This window comes from Canis lupus, chromosome 9 (genome assembly GCF_011100685.1).
Source record: "Canis lupus familiaris isolate Mischka breed German Shepherd chromosome 9, alternate assembly UU_Cfam_GSD_1.0, whole genome shotgun sequence".
Lineage (NCBI taxonomy): Eukaryota > Metazoa > Chordata > Mammalia > Carnivora > Canidae > Canis > Canis lupus.
The window spans coordinates 25772492-25793830 of NC_049230.1; the positions used below are offsets into that span (position 1 = coordinate 25772492).

General features: G+C 46.0%; 1 protein-coding gene and 1 long non-coding RNA gene across 7 annotated transcripts in view; one reads left to right on the forward strand and one right to left on the reverse strand.

Annotated features, from left to right (window-relative positions):
• Positions 1–1855: 1855 nt before the first annotated feature.
• LOC111097373 lies at positions 1856–20763 on the reverse strand. 3 transcript variants are annotated; one of them, XR_005364468.1, is made up of 4 exons: positions 19751–20763; positions 4925–5351; positions 4601–4677; positions 1856–3185 (listed from the first exon to the last, which is right to left on the reverse strand). It is a non-coding gene; the product is annotated as an uncharacterized LOC111097373 (long non-coding RNA). The 3 variants fall into 3 exon arrangements; XR_005364469.1 differs by having other exon boundaries at positions 4601–4657; positions 19751–20762; XR_005364470.1 differs by lacking the exon at positions 4601–4677 and having other exon boundaries at positions 19751–20759.
• The window catches only part of KAT7 (lysine acetyltransferase 7), a 33582-nt gene continuing 32512 nt past the window's right edge, over positions 20270–21339 (forward strand). For 2 of the 4 annotated variants that reach the window (XM_038547626.1, XM_038547627.1), the window contains exon 1: positions 20270–20579. In XM_038547626.1, the coding sequence (XP_038403554.1) occupies positions 20285–20579 (295 nt within the window). In that variant the 5' untranslated portion in view covers positions 20270–20284. The remainder of the gene's footprint in view (positions 20580–21339) is intronic. The other 2 variants (XM_038547628.1, XM_038547629.1) reach the window with 1 other exon arrangement.

Consider the following 21339-nt stretch of genomic DNA (forward strand, 5'->3'; position numbering starts at 1 on the left):
CGTGGCTTGTTCTTCCCATTCCAGAGGATGATTGGTCGAGATGCCTAGCGATCCAACCCAAGACTCCGCCCCCATCCCGCCCCCTCCCGCTTTCCTCCGTCCGAGGGGCCGCTGATTGGTCTGCCCGGAAGGGGGCTGGTTCTTCGGTGCCGCCAATGAGAAGACCCAGAAAAGGGGAGCGTCACACCCAGTCCCAGGTAGTATGCAAATACACTGTCACGTGACGTCAGGCTAAGCGGGGGTGGGGCCGGGAGTAAGATGGAATCAAGCACTAGTGAAATCATTGTGGGGGGTAGGGAGGAGTATCAAACTTTCAATAGTTGAACCCGGCGAGCACCGAGAAAGCGATAACTTCATAAAGCATTACTTTTGGTTTAACCTAAAAATATTAGTTGTGAATCTTCATAGGATCTCAGTGCTGTTTGCAAGCTCCAAAGTTAAGATTCTATAAATTAATGCAAAGTTTGCATATATTTGCATGCGATTTGCATTATATTCGTGCACTTAATGGCTACAGTGCCTCATGTGACACCCACATTTGTCTTTCTCCACGTTTCCAAGTCCCTAGCTGGTGTGGGTCCAACCCCCCCCCCCCGCCAAAAAAAAAAACCACCCAGCTGCTAGCCTGTAAATTATATTGAGACTGAAAAGGAGCAGGGAATTTCCCTTCAGAGCCGTCCATTCCAAGTCTAGCTCAGCAGAGTGGAAGGAACAAAGTGACTGAGAAACTTGCCCAAATTTGTACAGTAATTCCATGAGCAAATCCTGGTCTTCCCAATGCAATGTTCTCTGACCTACAAGTCAAAATGAGATGAGATGGTCCCCAAAGAAAATACATGTAATTGTAAAAATCACATGCTAACATTAGGGAAGGAAAACAGCATTTAAGTTACTATTAAAAACTATTACTCTTCAAAAGAAAAAAAATATTACTTGGTATTTATTAACCATTTTGTTCTATATAAGGAAAAAGCAGAAGGCAATCAACCCTGGATTGTCTGCGATAAGGGACCATACAAATAATTGGATAATTCCCTCCAGATTTATATTTAGCTTTGAATTCTATTTTTGATCTTGCTTCAGATTTATCTTTCTATTTCTGTTTTTGCCCACTTTAATGTTAAAATGAAGGTATTCCCTGAAGCCATACTAGCTAATCAGAGAAAAGGAGGCAATCTGGGAGCATCCTCCAAGGCTAAGAGAGGTCATTCTGTGATTACGTATTGAAAGCAGATAATACCCAAAGTGGAAATTCAAGAGTTGGTTGAATATTAAAATCACCCTACATATACAGAACAAATTGAGGCAATGGAACATCCTAAAGAATGGTTTTCTTTGCAAAGAGTGTGTGTACTCTAGCATATTTGAGGGATTTAGGTCAAGATCTAACATTTGAGGGGGGCCTGGGTGGCTCAGTTGGTTAAGTGTCTGCCTTCCACTCAGGTCATGATGCCAGGGTCCTGGGATCCTGCTCAGTGGGAAGACTGCTTCTCCCTCTCCCTCTGCCACTCCTCCTGCTTGTGCGTTCGTGCTCTCTCTGTCAGATAAATAAATAAAATCTTCTAAAAAGAAAAAAGATCTGACATTTGAAATATTTTTTATTGGCTGGGAAATGCTATATTCTTTTTTCATGAAGAGGACAACTTTACCACAGGCAGACAGGGATGAACAAAAACTGATGAACTGATAAGAAGTCAAGAGTCTTGGGGCAGCTGGGTGGCTCATTTGGTTGAGGGTCTGCCTTAGGCTCAGGGCATGATCCTGGGGTCCTGGGATCAAGCCCTGAGTCGGGCTTCCTGCTCAGCAGAGAGCCCACTTCTCCCTCTCCCTCTCTCTTTGCTCATGCTCTCTCTCTCAAATAAATAAATAACATCTTAAAAAAAAAAAAAAGTCAAGAGTCTTTACAAACTTAGTTTCTTAAAACAAAAAATCTTGCAATTTATAATGTTCCTCAAGTCCAATTAGTTCAAAGTCTGCATATACTTTTTTTTTTAATTCTCATGACAATCTGGAAGAAGAAAACCATAGATTTTTGTTATAGAGCAAGTAGAAAAACTGAGACCCAAAAAGGTGAGTCTTTTTGATTTCTAGCTCAGATCTCTATCAGATCTTACTGGACCGCCCTGCCCCACCTCTCCATTAATAAAATCGGTAATGGTAGCAGCTAACATTCATTGAGTTTCTTTCTCTATGCCAACTACATGTTAAGTACTGTGTATACATTCATTCATTTAATGCTCATGACCACATCTATGAGATGGGTATTATTCCACTTTAATGAGGTATCAGAAAGAAATAGCATGCCCAAGATTATTCAGGCAGCCTGACACCAGACCGGAACTCCTATTTTTATAAAACTTTGTTATGAACACAGATATTACTATTTATATTTTACATAAACAGTCTCCAAAGATGCAAATTCAGCTGACATTAAAATTAACACTTGCCTAGAACTTTATAGCTTCACATACATCATCTCACTTAATTTTCACAATAGGCATGTAAAATAAAAACAAAAAACAAAAAAGCCCACAGACTTATTGTCCCTATTTTATAGAAGGCTAAGTGTTAGGTGACTTGCTCCAAATCATCCATTCAGTAAATGGCAGACCCAGGACTTACATCTGAGGTCTTTTGACTCCAAATTCAAGTACTTTCCTAACCAACACTCAGCTTCTAGACCATTGGCCTACCTGAAAGCCAAAAAATGACTAGTTGATCTCTTGAAATCTGTTCTTTCCTGACAACATATTCCATTTTACGACCCCTTACCATGTAAATTCTCAGGCATTCTTAGGAGGTGATGGATAATTTTTATTTGTTAAGCTATACAGTGTGTGTGAGAGGTAAAAGCCCTGGAATAAGGAATCTTAAAATACTTTGGGCAGGTGGCTTCCTTTCTCTATGCAAGGACCACTTCCACTAACCTCACAGAGTTATTCTAAAGATAAAATGGCATAGTATTAGACAGATGCAGTCTTCCTTGGAGAGAAAGGTAATGTGGGTAGTCTCAAGGACATGGTGTTTAAATTTTGTTCAAAAGTCAAGGTGCCAGGAATTGAGGACCTGGACAGTGGAAGAAGAGCCAGTGGAGGTGGCACAGCTGAAGAATTGGATCTTCTGAGTCCAGAGAGTCATGGTTCTTCCTGATAAGTTGTTGGCAGAAGACACTCGAGTTGACCTAGCTGGAAGAGTAAGAAGGCAAGCATGCATAGGAGATCCCTGTCTTCTCCTTACACAGGTATCATGCCCACGCAGCTGTCTCTTATTCCCTTCTCTATCACTGATAGCTTCTCTTGGTGTGGGCTTGATGGCAGGGATGAAGACCTCATCTGAAGATAAACCCTTGTCTTTTTCCTCCACTGAAAGAAACCATGGCTTTGGGGGGAGGCTGTGTGCTGCTAAGGGAGATGCCTTGCTTACAAAGCATCGTATAGCTTGCAAAAACAAACAAACAAGAACCCTTTTGTTACTGGCCCCCCCTCCCCCATCATCTTTAGCAACATGATTGTCAATAATTAATTCATTCAGGGGATGCCTGGGTGGCTCAGTTGGTTAAGCATCTGCCTTCAGCTCAGGTCCTAGGATGGAGTCCCGCATTGGGTTCCTTGCTCAGTGGGGAGCCTGCTTCTCCCTCTGCCTGCTGCTCCCCCCTGCTTGTGTTCTCTCTCTCTCTGACAAATAAATAAAATCTTTAAAAAAAAATTCACTCAACACAAATCTATTCAGATGATGACTGTGTACCAGGCACAGAGCTAGACACTAAGGAATGACAATAATGTTCAGAGACATGCTCCCTATCCTGGAATTCACAACCCAGCAGGCCTAGAAACCTGTATGCAGAAATGGTACTGGGCTAAATGCAATTCTGACTGAGACATGACGTGGTTCCTGCTTTCAAAGAGTTTGGATCAGAAGCAAAAGTGGAGGATTACATACACAACGTATGTCAAGAAATTGTTTGTCAGCTATAGGAGAATCAGTTGCCTCAGAGGGTTCAAACAGCAGGTGCTCGGTTCCTTGATCCCAGCCTTCTTCAGGAACATCCACAGTTGTCACAAAAAAATGAGGATGCAAAGAATTGGAGTAATTTTTCCTATAGGAGTGAGTCAGAGGTACAGCCACTCCCCACGTAGTCCCTCTAAAGTCTGGGGTCTTAAAAGTTGCAAGGGTCTGAGGGAGTACTGCCAACGAAAGGCTACAGGGCAATCTGGCAGGTCAGAGGATCAACAGGGAAGTCTAACCCTGCTGGCTACTGAATTAGGAGAAGGCTGGGGTCCTCATAGCCAAGAGAAGCATTCTAGCTCTGAAGGTGCTGTCTGGTCCTACTTTCAGGGCACCTTGACCCTCACCCTATGCACTTCTGCCACAATTACCAACAAGCATGGGAATTCCAGATCACCATTTTTACCCTCCAAACCCTGATACTCAGTCACAATTATTAAGAGCATGGAGAGCTCTTGATATTCCTTGGTACCTGGCGAACTACCTCTGAACTTCCAGGTGAATTTCCAAGTGCTCATGTCTTTGGCCCTCTGGTTCAAAATAATAAAAGAGAAAATAAGATGACACAGACACACAGTGTTTCTTTTCGACCTACCTCCTTTCCTCAGCCTCTGTCTGAAATGTCAGGCCTGGCTCCTCAGGGAATGAGATCCTGAGGAAATGGGGTCAGAACTGAAGGGAGCAGAGCAGCCGGAGAGGGATTGGGAAGGAGGGTTGAAGGAATGAATGAGGTTATGGGAACAGAGTAGGGAGGGGTCCCCGCCCTCAACACTTCTCCCATTCTGGTGGCCTCTCTCTCTCTCCATCCTTTCCCTCTGACTCCCAAGGTAACTAGATGGCCTGGATTTCGACCTTCGGTGCTGCATCTGACACATTTCATCCCCTGCTGCAGCCAACCACTTCCCGTCTTCTGGCTTACTTGTGTCACGGGCTTCTTTTCCTTCTTTCAGACCAGATGATGTTCACTCCTTCACTCTTTGTTTCCTCTCAGTGGGAATCAAACTTTGCTGTGAAATTGCAGCCCTTTTTTTTTTTAATTTTTATTTATTTATGATAGTCACACAGAGAGAGAGAGAGAGAGAGAGGCAGAGACATAGGCAGAGGGAGAAGCAGGCTCCATGCACCGGTAGCCCGACGTGGGATTCAACCTCGGGTCTCCAGGATTGCGCCCTGGGCCAAAGGCAGGCGCCAAACCGCTGCGCCACCCAGGGATCCCTTGCAGCCCTTTTAAAATGACGATTCCTTGTCCTTAACAATAGAGGATATGGCAGAAATTTTAAAACAGGTGAAGGGTAAATGTAGAATCAGAGGCATCAAAATATCGGAATACCAGTTCTGGTGGCACCCTGAAAAAAAAAAAAGCAGGGTTTTTTGTTTTTTGTTTTTAAGAATTGAGAAGGTATGTGGGTGGCTCAGTCAGTTAAGTGTCTGGCTTTGGCTGGGGTTGTGATCTCGGGGTCCTGGGATCAAGCCCCAAGTCCAGCTCCTTGCTCAGCAAGGAGTCTGCTTCTCCATCTCCCTCTGCCCTTCCCCTCCCTCCTTATGTGCGCGCTCTCTCTCGCTCTCTCTCTCAAATAAATAAAATCTTTAAAAAAAATTGAGAGAGATGTTAGAGAATCCACCTGATCAGCCCTCTGATTTTAGAGATGGGGAAATAGATGCCCAAACAAGGGAAAGGCTGATCAGAGGCTACTCAGAAAATCAGAGATAGGGTAGAAGTCCAGGGCTCCTGCATTCTGTTCAGTGTTGCCTCAAAACATAAATAACTTCCAAAATAATGTAGATGGATACTATTCAGCAATGAAAAAGGAACAACTATTGCTATGTGCTATAGCATGCATGGACCTCAAATACATGATGCTAAGTGAAAGGAGCCAGATGCAAAAGACCACATATGACAGGATTCCGTTTATATGAAATGTCTAGTAAAGGCAAATTCATAGAGACAGCAGATCAGTGGTTGCCTAGGGCTGGGAAGGACAGCAAGGATTATCTGAAAATAGGCACAGTAAAACTGTGTGGGGTGACAGAAATGACCTACAACTGGAATGTGGTGATGGTTGCACAACTCTAGAAATTTATGAAAAATCACACAACTATACATGTGTTATAAGTGAATTTCGTGGTAATTTATACTTCAATCAAGCTGTTTCCCCTAAAAAGGAATTAGGTATGTTTATGAACAAGGGATCTCGGATGTGGGGCAAGCCCTTCTAATCTTTTAAGGGAATGTCTCTGGAAACAAATAGAGCTACCCCTATCTCCCTAAAATGTCACTGTGAGAGACAAAAGATTTGGCTCTTTGGCCTCTGGAATACCCAGGCTGGCATTTTTCATTTGTTACAGAAGTCCTCCTTTCTAAAAGAGAGAAGTTGCCTAAGGAGAACAGGTGTGTCTCGGTCATCACTCTCATTACTACACAGAGCGCTGTGACCAGCACCCAGGCGGTGACTCACAAAAATGAACGCTACTTCTGCCATGTGGTCATGGGTGCCTTGGGGTACCATTAGGTTTCTAGAGCAGTGCTTTGGTGGGAAGTTTGCATCTCCCCACACCCAGGCCTTCTCAAAGATCAGAGTCTTCGGAGAACACAGGTTAGGTTATGCACACTCCCAGACTACAGAGTCTCAGCTCCCTTTATTTTTTTTAAATATTTGTATTTGAGGGGGGCTGCCTGGGCGGCTCAATCAGTTGAGCATCTGACTCTTGGATTTGGCTCCGGTCATGGTCTCAGGGTCAGGAGATCGAGCCTCACGTCAGGCTCCACGCTCAGTATAGAGTGTGTTGGAGATTCTCCCTTTCATGCCCTCTTTGCTCCTTACTCCAGCTTGAGCTCTCTCTCCCTCTCTCTAAAATAAATATTTCTGTATTTAAAGATCTGTATTTTTAAAATTTGCCTCTATATCCAGCGCAAGGCTCAAAGTCACAGCTCTGAGATTAAGAATCACATCTTCCACCTACTGACCCAGCCGGGCACCCCTCAGCCTTCTTGACTTCCCACTTCCCTTCCTGTTTACCTTCTTTAAATTGGCCTCAAAAATACAATTACCTGGGAGCAAATAAGCTACAACATCCTAAATATTCTCCCTCTAATTCTACATCCAGTCCCTCTCCCTTCCCCTCACACCAAGGCACCTAGTCAGGCATCACGTATCATGAGATCCAATGCAAAAAGATTCTAAATGTAACAGAAGGAAGGAGTGATTGGAAAGTTAGTCTGTAGTCTGATTTCCTTTAGACCCAGGGCATGGGCTCCAGAGCTTATTTTCAGAGCTCAAACTACTATCTCAAAAGAGCTTTTGTAATAGATAACCACAAAATATCACCACAGATTCTTCCTCACTTTTGTTCTCTGGGCCTTGGTATATGAGATCTGTGCCCGGCCTCCACTCTCCCCTCGTCGACTCCCTCTTCTTCACCATCTGCTTCAACTTCCAGTGAGACCTCACTTCCTCCAAACATTCCTCAACTGTCCTGGTCAGGCACTACTGATTCCTTCAGGACTTAGGTGTTTGGCTTGCAGCTCATTACTTTTTTTTTTTTTTAAAGGTTTTTTTTTTTTTAATTTATTTATTCATAGAGACACAGCAAGAGAGAGAGGCAGAGACAGGCAGAGGGAGAAGCAGGCACCATGCAGGGAGCCCGATGTGGGACTCGATCCCGGGTCTCCAGGATCACGCCCTCGGCTGCAGGCGGCGCTAAACCACTGCACCACTGGGGCTGCCCTGCAGCTCATTACTTTGTGCTAGCTTATGGATAGCTTTCTCACTTCTCCTAAGTCATTTTTAAAAAGATTTTATTTATTCATGAGAGACACAGAGAGAGGTGGAGACATAGGCAGAGGGAGAAGCAGGCTACCTGCAGGGACTTGATCCTAGGACCCCGGTATTATGCCCTGAGCCAAAGGCAGATGTCATGAGCCACCCAGGTACTCTTCCTAAGTCATTTTATGTATGTTTGTCCCTTCTCCTCTGAGCAAAGGGAACCATTTGCTCTCCTTTTGTGTGTGTGTGTGTGTGTGTGTGTGTGTGTGTGTGTTTTAAATTCATTCGAGAAAGAGAAAGAGTAGGAGGGGGCAGGAGAGAAAACCTGAAGCAGACTCCATGCTGAGCGCAAGCCCAATGTGGGGCTTGATCCACAACCGTGAGATCATTACCTGAGCCAGAACCAAGAGTCGGTCACTTAACCGACTGAGCCACCCAGGAGCCTCTTGCTCTCTATTTCTTGCCTGCACTAATGTGAGCCACTGCCTCAGGCAGGGGTGAGTCGGTGCTGGTTATTTAAGTTATTGACTGGTTCCCCAGCTGACCACTCTTGAATGTTTCTTTTTTTTTCTCTTGAATGTTTCTGATCACTCTTGGAAGTTGAGGCTAAAAGTCCTGCAGACTGAAAAGAGGGGAGGTTCCAGATTTTGTGAAGCCTAATGCTTATCACTTAGGGGTTCCTCTTTAAGTTAAAGAGTAGAGAAATTATAGAATTAGGTACAAGGCCCTGAAGGGTTCTGTGCAAGTGAAGGGCTCAGACTCTTAAAGTTTCATTTGCTTCACAGTAAACCTGTTTCTGACTGAAACAACGAAGTCCAGTTATATCCTGTCCAACTCTTCAGCCCTGACTGAATTAGGTGTCTATTCCTGGTTTTTCCTGTGGATATCCTGTACCCAACACATCTATTCCACAAGATGGCTCTGGCTCAACAAAATGGCTTTGGCAACTAAGTCTATCTAATGAAAAATTCCCATAGGGCTGGAATGACATTCCTCCCATTTAGTAACTTCAGGGCACTGACAACCATTCTCCTTTTGGAGCAGGTGGTTGCTCCTACTGTGCATCATGGAGGGTGAGGAGCTTGTGCTCAATTCTGAAAGGCCCTGATGGCTCAAAGACTCGAGGAGTTGTGTGGTTGTACGGCGGAAAGGCCTGGAATGTTCCAGTACATTCCACCAGTGGCTTTTGTGACCCCTGCTTCCAATCAACTTGGGCAAAGGCCTGGTAGTCTACAAAGTAGTAGCCTGTATTCTGCTGGGGTAGGAAGCAGTTTGGCCTTGCTTCTTCCATGCCATTCTGATAATATCACACAAGTTGGCACCTTCCTTAGAAGTCCCACCCGGAAGCTCTATCCAATTCTTTGACCTCCTGGGTGTTTGCCCAGAACGTCAACCGAGGGTTTAGACAAAAGCCCTGTCAATTTCTCTGCCCTATCCACTCATCTCTGAGTTCTTCCCAAGACAGATCAGAAATTCTGGGACCCTTGAACCAGTAGTGGGCCTGCATTCCTCAAAATGCCCAAGAAGTCTGCACTACCTAGGGAGGCAGTAACACGTGGACCTCAGGAAGGAAGTAATATAATCAGGATGCTAAAGGCCATGTGCTCCTGCTACACAGCATTAGGAGAAAACATCCATTTACTGATGCTTACTACAGGCTGTGCAGTGTTTGCACACATAATCTCATTTAATCCTCATAGTTATTATATCCTACATAGTACATATAATTATTCCCATTTCACAGGTGAGAAAACTGAGGATCAGAGAAGTCAGGAAATGAGTTGAAGATTATAGAGCTAGAAGTGAGAGGTCCACCTATACACCATGTGTATAACCACCATTGGGGGGCGGTTACTACCCCTTATCCAGAGGTCTAGGTTAGAGTTAGAAATACAGACCAGATCACTCATGCCACTCATCAGACTACCCACTCCCCTGCCTCCTTGCCACCTCCCCAGCCCTAAACTCTCTAGAATTCTGACTTTGTTTATATTGCAGAAAGCAGTGCTCAGAAATTATGGAGGTGAGTCTGGCAGGTTCCAGCTGTTCCTGGTGTGGGAGTTGAACATTTTCTGGAACTTCTCCTCAGCAAAGGCATATCTTTCCTTCAATGGACTAGCCTAGGATCAAATCCATTTGCTCCCTCCAAGCTTTCCAGCTTGGGGGAGGAGAGTAAAATTGGGAAGCTGGGGGATTTCCATTGGGAGAAATGAGAAAAAATGAAAGGAGGTAGAAGGGTGGTGCCGTTCTCTAAGCAAGGCCGCCAGAGCTCTGGAGCTGAGACTCAAGAAGAAATTTCTGTATTGTGGCAGGTAAAGTGAGAAAGCTCTTCGTGGAGTCAAAAGAAAGGTGACAAGAGGAGTCCCTAGGGAAGACTTGGCAGAGGAGGAGGTAAGAATTGATCCAGGACTGAAAGTGTATTTTAATTCTGAAACCACTGTAATCACAAAAGGACTAACCCCTTGACTCTATCTCCCCACTTCTGGGGCAGGGCAGCCAAATTAGGTACACTCTTGCTGGACTGTGCTCTCCATGGCCAGAAAACACTGGCTGCACCTCTTGCCCAGCCTGTCCCAGCACACGGCAGGGAAGAGTGCCCGACCACTGTGTTTGGCTGATAAATGATGAGCACCCCTGTTGACCATTCTCTTTTCTCTCTCTGAGTGTGCTGCAAAAATCTGCTTCGCAGGGAGCCCTGGAGAGGGGTGGGGTAAAAAGGGTCCTCCAGACAGTATTTAATACTCCCGTGATTTATAGCCTGCTGGAAGCGGAGGGGGGAAGCCAGAGAGGGGAAGCCCCTGGGACTAGTTTCCATGACGCATCAGAACACCACTGACAAGAGTCAAAGTATTTTCTTGATGCCTGTGCCTTCAGTTTCAAGATACAGCCCTCACCCCTCCTGGGGCCCAAGACTCGGGTACCATCTAAGACGGGACCCGTGGAACTGGCTGGAATGAGACTAATGGACATACATCCAAATCTGCAGCCTTTTCTGTAAGCCTTATGCTGTCTGGCCAGGGAAGAAATCAGTGAGGTCGAGCAGCTCAATAGCTGTTTTGGGAGGATTTATTTTTTTAATGTACAAGAATTCTTTTGAACCCTCCATGGCTCCAAGAAAAACTATTTGAAATGTCCCTGCTTAAGGGGCCAGGGGGTTAAGTGCCAGGGATGGAAGGCTAAAAGCCAGAGATGCTGGTTGCAGGGATTCTTGGGATAGGGGCTAATGGCCTCCCCGCTGTGGGCTCAGGAATACCAGGCCTAGGCTTTGGTTGCCCTGAGAGATGCAGCCATTTTTACTTCTGATTGGAGGGCACCACCTTCTGGGATTTTCCCTTCTCTGGTGAAAAACCAGAGTAGAATATGCCCCTGGGATCAATAGGGCATGTGCCCAACAGTCTGGGGGGCATTGTCAGAGGTAACAACGTGAGGTAGGGTGAGACCGGGGCTTTATATAGTGTACAGTTTGGTCCTGGCTGGTGGGAAGAAGATGCATTTCATGAGAACCCGGGTAATTGCCCTTCATAAGTGTGATCTCAAAAGGTCAAGGGATGAGCCTTGAATAGCCCTAATGTCCCTGAAACAGTCTATTGTATGGGTATTGTCTATACATGTAAAAGAACCCTGCTTGACCCTCTTCGTAGTTTTCTCTTTTTTCTGGCCTCTGTGGTTTCCCAAGCGAGTAACTGCACACAACCTTATCCCCAGACCCAAGTCGATACCTTTAAGCTTTAACAACAAAAGAGTTCCCCATGCATTTCTTGAGCTCCTACCACGTGCCAGGCATTACACTAGGTGCTAGGGATATAGAGCCGAATAACACATGCAGGTCACTTCTCTGCAGAGCCCATGGTCTGGTTTTCAAAAGATTTTCCTTTGTGCTTTGGGATTTGGTCATCAAATGGTCATCAAATGGGCATGTAACCCCTTTACATTGTCATATGCAGGGCTCAGATCCTCAGCTACCATCTTTCCACAGTCTTTTCAAGTGGTAAGCCCCACTTTTCCTTTGGTTAATAATTTACGTGACTTTCTCTGGACTCTGATAGGTTTTCCCTGGGGAGCTGAGTGACTGGAATTAGGCACTATATTTTGTATATGAATGTTATATGCGTGTGTGTACTACGGGATGCCTGGGTGGCTTAGTGGTTGAGTGTCTGCCTTTGGCTCAGGGTGTGATCCTGGGGACTGGGGATAGAGTCCTGCATCAGGCTCCCTGAGGGAGCCTGCTTCTTCCTTTGTCTGTGTCACCGCCTCTCTCTCTGTGTCCCTCATGAATAAATAAAATCTTTAAAAAAATAAAAATAAAAAAGGGTAACACTATGTTTTCTTCATTATCTGTTGGCCAGCTTTCAAATGTCCAATAGTCACTGAGTGCCTCCTGGGCACCATGCACTATGCTAGGTACTGGGGATGCAATAGCAAAGCGAAATGGAACCTGCCCTCATGGAACCTGTGGTCTGGGGTATGTGTTAGAGGATGGAAGATAAAGAATCTAAATGTCACATAAATAAAGATATAACTACAAACCGAGACGAGAGCTATGAAGAAACATACAGGATGCCTAAGGGTATAGAAATGGAGGCCTGGATCTAGTCTGGAAGCTTTAGGAGAGAGTTCCATGAGGAAGTGACATTTGACCTGAGATCTAAGGGATTCATGGAAACAGGTGAAGGGTATGAGGAAGAACCCTGTAGGCAGAGTAAAGTGCAAAGGTCCTGAGGCAGAAGGAACCAGTGCACTCCAGAATTGTAGGGAGGCCAATGAGGTTACAACACAGAGAATGAGGTTGTGTGGGATGGGCTGGAATATTAAACAGAAGACAGGCCATGCAGGATACTAGAGGTCAGGTAAGGATTCCAGTCTTTATTTTCCTGAAGCACATGAAACAAAAATCTACAGAAGAGTTAACAATGGCTCTTTTTCTCAGATTACTAATGCCACTTATACTTGTCTTGAAGGAGAACAGTAATGATGGCCTGAACTGCTAGCAACTTTCCCAGTGTCCTGGCATGGTGTGGCCATATTTGCCTGGCACTGGGGAGTCCCAGGACTGATAAGCCAGCCCCAGCCTGGCAGCCATCAGGCAAGGGATGGCCTCTGCTAATGTGGACAGAGGAGCAGGGGTGGAGGTTGGGTGGAGTGTTTTGCCTGAGGTATCAGCTCCGCAGTGACATTTGGAACACCCCCAAGACTATGGCTCTTGTTTCTAGATAACTCTATCATGTATGCCCCCCATTTAAATGGCCTGCTCACCCTGCCACCCTTCCTGTATACAGCTGGTCTCCCCACCCAATCTGGGGAAGGCTTCTGGGTAAGAACCCTTGATTGCCTAGAACCTGGGGTTTTGACCTGCTTGTTCACGCCTCATTACTGTCTGGAATCACATATATTTACATATCCTTGATAGTTTTCCACTCTTATTACTGGAAGTCATGGGAGAAGACACAATGGATGGACTTAGCCTTTCTCAAGGCCTCTCCTTCTTTCTTGTCCTATATTTGGAGAATGTGGTTTGGTGTAGTGACATCTACTGGCAAAGCGAGGCAGGTAAGCAAATGACCAGATGCCCACTTATCCTCAAGTAATTTCTAGACTAGTAAAAAAATCATCCTAAGCCCCTGATATTGGTTACAGCAAGACTAAGAAGCCCATGGTTGTGGGTTTGGACCACGTCGGTGCTGGTTAGCCTTAAATAGAGAAATGTTTTCTCTGGTTGCAGCTTGCATCCCTAACTTTGGCCAGTTGATTCACATTTGGGTACAGTTAGTCACTAGGGAGGCTGGGTAAGCATGTGTAAATGACTCACAGGGACCCATTTCTAGCCCCCATTCCTGGGAAAGCATCTCCCAACAAAATAAAATGACCCACAGTTTACAAATGGCAAAATTCAGGGTCATTTTTTCATCGTCCTAAAGTTTAACTGGTTTGGGAAATTTTTTTTCCCTGGGACTTGGTTTCTCCTAGGTCACTGGGAAAGTACTGTCTGCAGAGAGAACCATCTTCAAGGTTTCTGTAGTAGGCAAGAGTGACCACAGTTTTTAAAGTGGCCCCTCTCCTCTTGTTTAGGTAAAACAGAGCCTACCTCATCACTGCTTTCATGCCTGTCACCTCTACGGTCTGCTCATGGGGTATTCTCTCTCAATAGCGAGCATGCTTGACTAGTTTACCCCCTAGAGGTCACTGGGAAGCCAGAGCAAAACAGTGAGGAGAAAATAGTAGGGCAAGAATTATGAAGCAAATGTTCTCTTTTCTTAATAACAATGACTCCATAACTGAATATGGCTCACACAGAGTATCTATCTATCTATCTATCTATCTATCTATGTATCTATCATCATCTATCTATTCCTGATTCAGACTTAAAAAGAAAATCATCAGGACCCCAGTAGAGAAATGAATAACAAGTAGGATTTTATGGAAGAGGAAACAGAACTAGTAAAGAAACACATGGCAGACTGAAGTAAGTCCTAACCAGAAATCAAATCCAAAGCACACTGGAGGCACAGTTTTAATTTTGACTAAAATTGCAAGATCATTTTTAAGATTTTTATTTTTTTTAAATGTTTTATTTATTTACTCATGAGAGACACGCAGAGAGAGGCAGAGACATAGGAAGAAGGAGGAGAAGCAGGCTCCCTGGGGGGAGCCTGATGCAGGACTCATCCAGGGACCCAGGGATCATGACCTGAGCTGAAGGTGGATGCTCAACCACTGAGCCACCCAGCGTCCCAAGATTTTTAAGTAATCTCTACACCCAAGGTGGGGCTCTACCTCACAACTGCAAGATCAGAGTTGCATGCTCTAGGGACTGAGCCAGCCAGGCACCCCAAACTGCAAGATCTTATTAAGCAGTAACACTCACTTCTGGGAACGGTGTCTTAAAATTGGCACCCTCACATGGTGATGGTGACGCTATACATATAGGGGCAGCCTGGGTGGCTCAGTGGTTTAGCGTCGCCTTCAGCCCAGGGCCTGATCCTGGAGACCCAGGATTGAGTCCCACATCAGGTTCCCTGGATGGAGCCTGCTTCTCCCTCTGCCTGTATCTCTGCTCTCTCTCTCTCTCTCATGAATAGATAAATAAAATATTAAAAAAAAAAGACCCTCAACAATCCCACATAGAGAATGAGCACATTATGTCATGGTACCACAAGGCTGTCACATAATGATTATAATTACAATTGTGAAGACCATAGAGAAACACGGCACATGTTGAGAATATGTAAAAAGTATGGAATTTTATGTAAACAATAGGTGCATCTATACAAAAACACGCACAGTAATAAAAGTGTTCATGTGGTAAAAAATTGGAAGGTATTTGGCAAAAAAAAAAAAAAGTAGCTTTGTGGCAGCAGTGAGATTAAGGATGCCTTATTTTCTCAAAACTTATTTAGCATTGGGGTGCCTGGGTGGCTCAGTCAGTTGGGTGTCTGCCTTCAGCTCAGGGTCCTAGGATCTAGCCCCTCATCTGTTGGGCTCCCTGCTCAGTGGCAAGTCTGCTTTTTCCTCTCCCTCTGCCCCTCCCTCCTCTCACGCTCTCTCCCCACACTCAAAAATAAATAAATAAAATCTTAAAAAAAAAAAAAAACCGCCTTATTTAGTGTAATTCTCCTGGGTGAATAATGTTTGAAAAGGTAGAAGGGATTGAGACAGGTAAAAGTCATACTCTTCCAGCTCCCTCTATATACTTGTCCTACATCCTCTGCTCTAGGAGGGGAAGGACCAGGTCTGCTTATCCACTGTGTACACTCAGCTCCCAGCCCCATCCTAGCACTTATCAGATGCTCAGTAAATATTTGTTGAACAGATACATGAAAATGCCTGCCATCCAAAAAGTCTCAACCTGGGATCACTGGGCACATTGCATCTTGGGGAATGAAGAAGAATTTGGTTTTGCTCACATAAAAGAAGGAAGGCAGGGCGCCTGCCTGGCTCAGTCAGCAGAGTAAGCACCTCTTGATCTCGGAGTCATGGGTTCAAGCCCCTCGTTGGGTGTAAAGCTTACTTAAAAAAAAAAAAAGTAGGCCCATCCATAATGACAATTCCCTGGTCTTCTTGATAAGTGAATTTGGTCTTGGAGAACCCAGGGAGAGACAGTCTGTTAAAGCAAACCCAATTACCACCCAGGAACATATGTTGCCCTGAGGCCTCTGCTGCCATAACAACACTGTGTAACTATAACTACAGCCCTGGAGGGCTTTGGCCCTGTCAAATATGGAAAAGGATGTCTTCATCACATGCAGCCTTTGTGCGCAGATTGACTTCCCTGGGGAGCTTAGATGAGGGAAGGGAGGTAGATAAGTGGAGGAAGGAGGGAGAAAAGTGCAAGAGTGGGAGAACTGCTATTGAATTAGGATTAGGGTGTTTTTTTTTTTTTTTTTTTTAGCAATTTTTAAAATGTGGTTATTTGACTGTTTAGTTTTGGTGGTTATTTATAACCCCAGCTGCAGAGGCGGGGAGCTGTGCCTGAGCCTGCTGGGATCTGTCCAAAATGTTCCCCCACGGTGGGGATGGGGGTGGGTGGTAGATAAGGGTGATACAAGAACCAAATTCACAAGTGGCCAAGAAGGTAAGAGAAGTTCCAGGCCACCTCTAACCCTAGAATTTGAAAGAAGTGGCCCTTAGTGATTCCATGTTTGAGACAGCTGTAAATGAAAAGATTTTTAATATGAATTATGGTCACACTGGCAACCTCTGAGGTTCTCCCAAAGAGACAGAGATGAGGCCAACACTTCTACTACAAAGTCATGAGATTGGCCTGGCTACACTAGCCACTCAAAGGGTCAAGGCATGCTTCTCCATCTTATAGGATAGTTGTCTTCACACAGAGGAAGCTACTGTCTCTAATCCCTCCTAGGCACATCCCTAGTCAAAAACAGGCTTAGTGGAGAGAGGGTGGCTGGTTCTGAGCAAGTCTTTCCTAACTGAGCCAATACTTGGCAGTAGCCACTGCATTTACTGAGCCCTTTGAGATGTCAGGCAGTAAGGAAGAAGCTGGAGGCAGTGTAGCCAGCCAGGCAAGGCTCCCAACCTCCAGGAGCTCCCAGACCTTTGAGGCAAACAGCAAACAACTACACTTTGCATTAGAAATATGGCACCTATCATTTCACTGGCAATGGGAGCATTTGAAAGGAAATTGAGGAATCTTAGGGAGCTTACAAGCAAGACTGAGCAGACAAGATACAGATCCAAGAAAGAAAATGATAGGCCCCACAACCCCTGCCCTGTTCAGTTCCTCGACTCTGGGTAAGTTTATTTGTTATAGCAGGATTCTCACTGGTCTTCCTGCCACTCTGATTAGTCTCTGTTCTGGCTTCCAGAAAGAGATCTCTAAGGAGCAAGTGTGATCATGGGACTCCTCTGCTTAAAGTCCTTCAGAGATTCCCCATCACCTCCAGTCCAGGATCCTCATCAGGGTGTTGCCAAAACTACTCTTGCCTCTTCACCATGCAGTTCAAAACCTCCATGGATGACGCTGTTCCATACTTCTGTGCCTTTGTACATGCTGTTCCCTTTGCCCCTCTTCTCCTTGTCTGCTGGCAAACGAATCTGTCCTATAAAACTCCACTCTTATTTCACCTATTCTAGAAATCCTTTCCTTTACCCTCCAGACAAAACGCTCTACTTCCTCCTCTGTACCACTTCTGACCCTTGCTCATCCTTCTATTTTTCCATTAATACTCTACAGTGTTTGGGGACCAGGAGATTACTGGCTTGGGGAAACATGGTGTTTTGCCCATATTGGTGTGACTCAAAACCTGGGACAGAATTCCTGGGTAATCATTCTGTGTTTCTTGACCTGACTTGAGGGTTAAAGGGATAAAAGCAACAATCATTAGACCTTGTAAAGATATATTCACAAACATTAGCATGTTAGCCATGACTAGGATGACGGGAATTATAAATATCATTAACAGCAGCCAATTACTGAGCACTTACTGCGGCAGGAACTGTGCTAGCGCTTTACGACAATTGTCTCCTTTGATCCTGACAACAACTTTGTGGGGTGGCTAGTAGTGTGTTTCCATTTCACAGATAGGAAAACTGAGGCACAAATTCAAAAACCTAAGAGCAATGCAGACAGGAAGAAGTAGTAGAGCTGTTCCAAATCTGACATTGGGGCCCTGTACTTGGGTACTGGTAAAGCTATGAATAAAATAAACAGGAGTTCCTATTACATGTTTGGAAAGGAAAAAGTGGAACAGAACATCGACCAAATTCTTCCTTCCTTCCTTCCTTCCTTCCTTCCTTCCTTCCTTCCTTCCTTCCTTCCTTCCTTCCTTCCTTTCTTTCGATTTACCTGTTACCTATCTATTTCAGATAGGGGTGGTGGTGGAGAGCGGCAGAGGGGGAGAATCTTCCGACTCCCTGATGAGCTTGGAGATTGAGGTGGTAGGCTCTATCCCATGGCCCATGAGATCACAACCTGAGCTGAAACAAAGAGTTGGATGCTTAACTGCCTGAGCCACCCAGGTGCCCAAATCTCCAGGCAGGAGACTTCACAAAAGCCTTTGTGAAAGTGTAAAGGCAGAAGAAACAGCGGAGCTGCCTGTGTTAAGTCTGGTGGATGAGGATGGGCTAGGGGCAACTAGTCAAGAAACTCTGAAGCCAACATCAGTTCTTGCTTCAAGAGCTAATTGTACCATGATGTTTTAAAATGACCCTCAAAGTAAAGATTATATTTGATTCAGAAAAAGAAAGGAAGGGGAAAAAAAGCTTTTAGGGTTGCCTCTTACTCATTCTAAATACACCTAGCTGTTCCACTTTCATCTTAAGTACACATTTCCCTTATGACCATCTTTCTATCCTATTGATGTTAGTTTTTTTTTTCATCTTTCTTCCAGAGTGCACAGTTTCCAAGGACAAGAACCACGTCTAAATGAAACTATAAATTATTTAGTGTCAGCTGCAGTGTTTGAGAATCCAGTGTAAGCTATTAACGTTGAACATTTGTAATGTTGGTATTCGTATGATGAACAGTTAAGTCAGGATAGGATCTTATTCTAAAATACTAATTTCCAGGGAGGGATATCTCACCGTCTTTGAGTGCTATCCATTCAGAGACTTGTGAGGGCAGTAAACGTTCTGATTGACTAGCAAGCATTTACTGTGGGTAGAGTGCGGTCTGGGCACACTATTAAGGACGATACCCCCAAGCCGAGATATGCTCTTAGCACCAGAGCATCCAAGACGGACCTCAAGAGCACACGAGGAAGTGCAAAGTAACAGTAATAGTGGGAAATTAAATGCAGAAGGGATAGGAGAGGAAGAAACGTGAAGCCCTTGTCCAACATGTTCTTATGTAGGTTATTCAGAAGTATTTATACCAAACACCAAAAGCTAAATCCTAAATGCTGAAAGCTGCTGCCCGTGTTACCACCGGCCCAGAATATTCCCGACGACAGTGCTGGCATTGAACTCTTCAGAATCCTCTGTTTTTCTCATCAGTTAGATGGTTTACCTTCTGCTGCTTTGTTATCTAGCTCGGGGGGGGGGGGGGGGGGGGCGTCTCAGGTGAAACTGGGGTCCAGGATTCTAACAAATGACTGAGCACGCCTGGCTTCCACCCGGTTGCTTTCCGCAGGCTTTGCTCCTCTCAAAGCATTTTAAGCCGCGAGGTTAAATCCTCAACGTCTGCTCTCCACTTCCCAGCTTATTAAAATGGCTCTTCTTGCCTTCTATCCCTGACCAACTTTTCCCCCCTTTCAAAACTGACCCTTTGATTATCAGCATTATTACTACTTAAATAGCCATGCTTTTTTTTTTTTTTTAAACTCTAGCTTCACTAAAAATATTCCTTCCTCTTCTTCGCTCCCTCAACTCTTGGCGCAAGCACCTAGATCTCCAGGGCTCACTTGGGCTAAACGGGGTTCACCGCTCCTCTGACTCTGGTACCTCACCGGCCCCCGCCCCGCCCCCGCCCCACCCCCACCCACGGCTCTCACACCCGCACAGAACCGGGGAAGGAGCTGGGCGCTCACCCTAGAGCGAAACTGGGAACTCTTTGGAGCTACCGCTGCTGGAGAATGGTTTTGCCTCCTTCCGCGACGTGAAGGACTTGCTGCTCTCTACGGGCAAGGACAATGTCTCCTCTACCAGACAACAAACTTCCTGAGGATGGACGCTACCCTTCTTAGTTCCTTTTACACGCCCCCATTCCCATCACGTTGAGACACAGGATGGCTTTTGAAATACAATTTCTTGGGCAAAATATCCCTTCCCAACTTTGAGTTTATACGATAAACAGGAATGCCCTTTAGCCAATTAGGCAACGAAGGGGTTAAACTTCAGCCACCTGATGGATTCTGGGGGTTTCCTTCCTCGACTTCAGAAATTAAAACGACCGGGAAGGGAAATTTTGCCCAAGGTAAAGATGAGAACCGTTAGCTTCTACCGTCAGGCTTCAGCCCCAAACAAGAATGGCTGCCCACGTCCGCAAAATGTACCAAACCCCCTAACTAAAAATGGCTGGCCTGGATTTCTACCACTGGGCTACCTCTCTGCCCAACTCCAAAATGGCGCTCACTAGCCTCAGCAAGAGGAGCGAACCTCCCAGCACCCTCTCCGGCCCGCAGCGTCAGGTGACGCGAGCCCCAGCCGGAAGTGAAGGAAAAAGCGCCTCAGCCCGCGGCGCCTGCGCAGAAGGGTCTAGACGCTGTGAAGCAGGAGGCACTTGGGATCGTCCGCAGGATTGGGACTGCTACAGAGGCCGCCACGGAGCCCGCCGGAGCCACCGTTCCTGCTGCTGCTGCCGCCGCTGCCCGAATCGGAACTGTCGGGCCGCAGCCGCCGGCAATGCCGCGAAGGAAGGTGAGGGGAACAGGACAGAAGGGATGGCGGGTGTCTGAGGATAGTCGATTGAGCAACGTGACGCAGTTAGCCACGCCTCACAGTGGTTGGGTTCCAACTTCCCGCTTCCCCGAACCTAGCTCAGCAAGCCTCCCTCCTGTCCATACCCAACAGAAAAATGTGGGCCCGATCCTGGCCTCGGCCTGTGCTTGCAACTATTCCCGCCCTCTGCTTGCCTGGCTCGGAGGCGTTCTTCTCGGTAATTGGTCGCTGAAACGCCTAGCAGCATATTGATTGGCTGGTGGCACCGCCCATTTGGGTCCAACGGTCACCTCCCCGCGTGCGGGGGCGGTGTCGGGGCCCGGCCCTGCCGCGCTCCCACTGGCTGTGGAGAACGATCCCTCCTCTCATGATTGGCTTGGCTTGGCAGTCTGTCCCGTGGGGGCGCGGTGTAGCAGTAGCGCCATTGGGTGGCGCGAATCCCCGCCCTTCCGGCCGCTGATGCTGATAGGTGCATAGGCGGCGTTTTGGAGCATCCTTCCTTTCCAGGCGGGGGGCACAACAAAGCAGAGGACTGGGTGGTAGGGAACCAGCGCCCACTCCCGGGGGATCCCACTCAGGCCTGTTGCGTCTGAGCCCGTAATTTTTCCCTATTGGCCCAATTGGACAGCGGCCAGAAAATGCCGTTTGTAAAGCAAAAACTTTCTCGAGTTAGATGGGATGTCTGAGGTCACCTAGGGACACCCCCATCCCTTTTCTTTGCAGCTGTACAAACAGGCCT